Here is a 6,009-nt window from a genome sequence, read left to right on the forward strand (position 1 = left end):
GAGCCACCGCGCCCAGCTGTCACTTTTCTTAAATCTCACCGGTGCTCGCGGGCTGCAGGGTCAGGACGGACTGGAGGCTAACAACCCCGGTGGCACCAGGCGATCCCCGACCCACCTGGGTCGCCAGCCGCACGGACCCTGGGCAGATGCGCGTGGCGGCTGCAGCACAGGGCGGGGAGCGGCTGCTCGGCCCCATCCTAAGGCAGCGAAATGTCCAGAGCTGGTCCCTGGCTCCGGGCGCAGGCCGAGTAGGAGCTGGGCGGACAGCTGGGTCGGGCAGGCCCTTCCCGCTGGACTGACAGCCTGCTCTGACCCAGCCATCCAACTCCGCTTGCGTCCTGGCAGCGCGGATCCCGGGGCAACTTCGCTGCGGTAGCCGAGCCCGGGGCGGCCAAGCGATGGCGGCACAGGGGGCGGGAACTGGCCCACACCCCTCAACCCAGCAAACCGAGGAGCAGGTGCGCAGGCGGCGCTGTGAGGCCTCACTCATAACAGGCAGGCTGAGCGCTGCCATCCCGAACCCTCCCAGGGACGATCCGCCAGCCCAGGCCAGCGCCGGAGCTGCAGCGCCACCTGTAGGCCAAGGAGTTTTTTCCTGGGAGGCTGGAACTGCAGGTGCAGTGACGTCACCGGCGCGCAGGCGCACTGGTGTGTAACGGATTGGCTTGGCCTTACCCGCGAGGCTTTGCAGTGGTTGCTTGGCTTGGCGGTGGTCGCTTAGCTTGGCGGTGGTCGCTTGGCGTGCCAAGCAGTGATCACTTGGCTTGGCATTTCTGGCTTGGCGGTGCTCCTTTCATAGATTGGAAACCGCGGGCTTTCCTCCTGGGAGGTTGTGGCCGAGGTAGTAGCTCGCTACTGACGGCCTGCTGGGGTGGAGAAAAGCGGGGAGGGACTAAGGGGTCTGTCTCTGAAGCCCGCAGTCTCCTCCATGAGGAAGACTGCCCGCGTCGGGAGCCAGGAGGACCAGCGCTGGTGGAAAAACAGCGCTATTGAAAGCGAGCACGATGAGGGCACCTTTGACCAGCCCCAGCACGACGTCCGCCTGGAAGATCTCTGTGAGCTCCACAGAGCTGCCCAGTCCGGCGACGTCCCTGGGGTGGAGCGCGTCCTGTCTCCTGGAGATACTGGCGTGGACAAGAGGGATAGGAAGAAGAGGTAATGGCCAGGCGAAGGAGGCGGGCGCGTCATCCTGTTGGGGACACCGGCTTTGTGGTGCGCGCAGGCCCCATGGCACCCGGGATGGGGAAACCTCGGAGGGGTCAGGTGCCTAGGCCTTTTAGTGAGACGGGAGCAAATATAAATGATTATTACTATTGCAAAAGTGTTGCTCTACTTTACAGGAGTTTTCTTAGACAATATTGCACTTCCCCACTGTCTTTATCCATTTTCTCAATTTATTCGTCAAACATAAGCTGAATCTATTATATAGCAGACACATTCTACTATCGCCCAGGTTCCTTACATCCTTAAAAACATCATGTTGACCGGGCTTAGTGGCTCATGCCTGTAATCCCAGCACTTTGGGAGGCCGAGGAGGGCAGATCACGAGGTCAGAAGTTCGAGACCAGCCTGACCAACATGGTGAAACTCCGCCTGTTATGCTTTTTATCTCACCCTAGACTTAGCCAAGACCTTCATGATAAGTTATCCTTTAGGCCCTCGGGGTTCAGTTCAAATAATGTTGCAGAAAGAGGTGAGTTTCCTTTTTATAAAATACTTAATGTGTTACTGACCTCACAGAATTGTTATGAGGATTATATGAGTTTGACACATGGACAGTGCTCAGAATGATGCATAGTACCTGCATAGTAAGTCAAGAAAAAGCTAACTAATATCATCATTAAAAAGAGGTTTCCCTTATATAAGAATGTGAGTAATATTTTCCAAATAGGTTTTAGTGCCCGTAAAAGCTTGTTTCTATTGAAAAGGACAACAATGAGAAGACCCTGGTATATTTATTTTTATCACATAATGCAGGTAACACCTTTTTTTCTTTTGGTTTTACTATCAGAAATCTTGACCTGAATTTAATTCTTTGTAATGATATTATTAGTAGTAAATTTCTTTATCCCTTAATGTTGCTGTTTCTGTTTATAGTTTAATGTCTATTGTAGAAGATTGCCGTGTTTTACATTACCTGTAAAAAAATTTACCTGTACACTTGAAGAATAGAAGTAATACAAATGCAGATATTTTATATGATAAAACAATAGTATTATTCTTTGTATTTTACATCTTTGCTATTTTTCTAAAAAGGAATTTTTTTCTTTTTTTCAGGCCTGCAGATAAAACATCTAATGAAAAGAACAAGGTATTGTAAAAAAGTAAATGATCTAAAATATTATGTTGAAAAAAACCACATTCTAAAAGGTAAAATGAAAAAAACAGGATGTTTTGTTCTAAAGCTGTTTGCTTAGAAAAAGTGATTAAGAAACAGTAGCTGTTGATAACAGTACCTTTTAAGAACAATCTGTTGCTTTAAAGAAGTACCTGTGTTTTTGCTCATCAAAAAAAAAAAAAAAAAAAAAAAGGAGAAATACCACTTCTGTACATTTAGCATATGCTATAAATCTTTCGAGGACATTTTGAAACAGTGTTATTTATCTTATAGGTCAAAAACCAAGTACATCCTGAGGCTGACTTTGCTGACTCAGTGGGGCCATCTGAAAAGGCTCACTCTACTTATGAGAATTTTATGTTGCTGATTGAACAACTTGGAATGGAGCGTAAAGGTAGGACCATTGCATAAATGCAAAGCCTTTTGATGTATCCTGCAGTAATGTGTGTATACATTGCTGAGAACTGATGTGTGATAGTGAAGCTCATCTCAGAAATATGCTCAGTGTTAAAATAGAAAGAGAACTAACTTATACTCTACACCAAAGAGCTATGTTAACTCCACTGTACTTTTCTCATTGTCAGTGGCACTCCCTGTCTTTTTATTGACTCTGTTTCTCTCCTATTCCTTCCCCCAATGTCAGGTTACCATTTTTTCTCCACCTGGAATGCTGTGGAAATTTTAGGAATCTTAGAACTGTTTTCTTGAATACCCCACCTCCTAAAACCGTGGTCTACTCTGCATTCATAATGATATATTTTTAAAACTTCGGATCTGATCATGTTACTCCTTTGCTTATAACTCAGCTACTACTTCTCATTGCTATAATGTTAGAGATCTGAATCCTTTAGCTTTATCCTGCATCATTTTTACCCTTCTGTGTCTCTGTGTCCCACCTAGTGTCTTAGATGTTTGTTCCAGCAGTTGATAGCTTCAGTGAGGTATAACTGATACATGATAGACTGCATGTATGTAAGATACACAATCGCATGCACATGTGAAACCATCACCATAATCAAGAGAGTTAACATGTTCATCATCCATAAAAAGTCTCTTCCTGTCCCTTTGTATTTCTTTGTTAAGAAACTGCTAAATTGTTTTCCAAAGTATTTGTATTGATTTTCCATTCCAAATTTTAGCATTCTGATGGGTGTGTATTATGCATATTATTATGGTTTTAATATGCATTACTCTAAAGACTAATAATGTTGAGCATCCTGTATGTGCTTATTTACCACCTGTGTAACTTCTTTGGTGAACTGTCTTTTCCAATCTCAGTAGCTTATGAACATTTAAAATTGAGATTCGATTCAGTTACCTTTTTTCCATACACCAAAGGTAGTCAAACCTTTTCATTTTCAAACTGTTATCTTACTAAACATAGTAAATATTTTAAACTTGTGACAAAATGGTTTCTTTCACAGCCAATCAACTCTGCTATTGTAGTATGAGACGAGCCATAGACAATACATATGTTAAAAAACACAGCTGCATTCCAATAAAACTTTATTTGCAAAAATAACAAGCTGCCCCACAGGTTGGATTTTACCCATCCCTATTATGTGATCATGATTGTGAATAAAGACAGTTCTACTTCTTCCTTTCAACTCAGGTAGCTTTCCTTTTCTTTTCTTTCCTAACTGCTCTGGCTTCAGTACAATGCTGACTAACATAGTGAAAGGAGACATTCCTGTATCGTTCCTGATCTTACAGGGAAAGTATTCAGTTTTTCGTCATGACACATGTTAGTTGTAGGTTTATCAGAGATGCTCTTTATCATGCTGATGACGTTCCCTTGTATTCTTTGGTTACTGAGAGGGATTTTTATTTTTAAATCAGGAATGAATGTTGTATTTTATCAAATACCTCTATCTACTGAGATGATCATATGGTTCTTCTCTTTTAGTTTTTTAATGTGGTGAATAACTGATGTTTTAATGTCAAACCAACCCTGTATTTGGGGATAAACCCCACTTGTTTATGATGTATTATCCTTCTAATATATCATTGCATTGGATTTGCCAAGATTTTATTTAGAAAGTTTTAAAAGGGTATTTTTTTTTTTTTTTTTTTTTAGAGTGCAGTGGCCGGATCTCAGCTCACTGCAAGCTCTGCCTCCCAGGTTTATGCCATTCTCCTGCCTCAGCCTCCTGAGTAGCTGGGACTACAGGTGCCTGCCACCTCGCCCGGCTAGTTTTTTGTATTTTTTAGTAGAGACGGGATTTCACCGTGTTAGCCAGGATGGTCTAGATCTCCTAATCTCGTGATCTGCCCATCTCGGCCTCCCAAAGTGCTGGGATTACAGGCTTGAGCCACCACGCCCGGCCAAGGCTATTTTTTAGACTAGTTTTAGCTTCACAGCAAAACTGAAAGTAAAGCACAGAGATTATCCCTGTACTCCCTGCCCCTACACGTGCATAGCCTCCACAATTATCAATATCCTCACCAGAGTGGTACACTTGATCTCATTGATGATCCTGAATTGATAATCACAATCACCCAAAGTCCATAGTTGATATTAGGGTTCAGTCTCAGTGTATTACATTCTGTGAATTTGGACAAAGGTATAAGAACATGTATTTATCATTGTAGTATTATCCAAAGTAGTTTCAGAGCTTTAAAACTCCTTTGTGCTTCATCTGTTCATCTTCTCCCGCCTTCCCTCCCCAGCTCCTGGCAACCACCAACTTTTTTTTACTGTATCTATAGTTTTGCCTTTTCCAAAATGTCATATAGTTGGTATCAGACAGCGTGTAGCCTTTAGACTGGCATCTTTCACTTGGTAATATGCCTTTGTGGTTCCTTCATGTCTTCTCATGGCATGACAGCTCATTATCGCATGGCTGTACCAGAGGTTGTTCACTCACCTAAAGGAGGATATCTTGGTTTCTTGAGAAATTGGTTAAATTTCTACATCTATGTTCATGAAGGAGTTTTCTGTTTTTGTAATATCATTGTCAGATTTTGGTTCAGGGTAATGCTAGAGTGACAAATGAGTTGTATTTCTCCTCTGTTGTTTTTTGAGGGTGGGGGAAAGGTCGTGTGAAGTTGTTATATTACTTCTTAAATATTTGGTAGAATTCACCAGCATAGCTATCTGGGCTTCGAGTTTTCTTTCTAGGAAGGCTTTCCTTATGCTCTATTTTCTTTTATAGTTATAAGACAGTTCAGGTTATTCCTTCTGGATTGAACCTTGGTAATTTTTGTTTTTCAAGGAAAGTGTCCATTTTATCAAAGTTGTCTTGTTTAGTCACACAAAGCTCACCTTATTATATTGCTGTTCTTTTAGTATCTGTAGAATCTATAAAAATGTCATATTACTGTGTTTCTGAAATTGTAATTTGCATCTTCTTTTTTGTGATCAACCTGAATAGAGTTTTACCACTTTTATTGACCTCATCAAAGTGTGTGGTTTTACTGATTTTTTCCTATTGTTTTTCTGTTTTATTGGTTTCATCTTTGATGTTGTGGTCTGTTTGGCCTGCTATAACAAAATACTATAGACTGGGTAACTTATAAACAACAGAAATAGATTTTTCACAAAAGTCCAAGATCTAGGTGCTGACAGATTTGGTGTCTGGTGAGGGACCAATTCCTGATTCATAGATCCCTCTCCTCACATGGCAGAATAAGTCAGTGAGCCCTCTGGAGTCTATTACATAAGGGCACTA

General features: G+C 42.3%; 1 protein-coding gene across 1 annotated transcript; it reads left to right on the plus strand.

Annotated features, from left to right (window-relative positions):
* The first annotated feature begins 744 nt into the window (after positions 1–744).
* LOC113220593 (putative coiled-coil domain-containing protein 144 N-terminal-like) lies at positions 745–2,102 on the plus strand. The gene is made up of 3 exons (XM_026449924.1): positions 745–1,155; positions 1,620–1,693; positions 2,098–2,102. Exons 1-3 carry the CDS (start codon positions 929–931, stop codon positions 2,100–2,102), a joined length of 306 nt encoding a protein of 101 aa, XP_026305709.1. The 5' UTR covers positions 745–928.
* The last annotated feature ends 3,907 nt before the right edge of the window (positions 2,103–6,009 follow it).

The sequence above is a fragment of the Piliocolobus tephrosceles genome, unplaced genomic scaffold, assembly GCF_002776525.5.
Source record: "Piliocolobus tephrosceles isolate RC106 unplaced genomic scaffold, ASM277652v3 unscaffolded_5266, whole genome shotgun sequence".
In the NCBI taxonomy this organism is placed as follows: Eukaryota; Metazoa; Chordata; class Mammalia; order Primates; family Cercopithecidae; genus Piliocolobus; species Piliocolobus tephrosceles.

Excerpts from the sequence above, each read along its gene's own strand:
- LOC113220593 (XM_026449924.1), top strand. The coding sequence starts at position 929 with ATGAGGAAGACTGCCCGCGTCGGGAGCCAGGAGGACCAGCGCTGGTGG. Across the intron at positions 1,156-1,619 it reads AAGAGGGATAGGAAGAAGAG|ACTTAGCCAAGACCTTCATG; the intron begins GTAATGGCCAGG and ends ATCTCACCCTAG.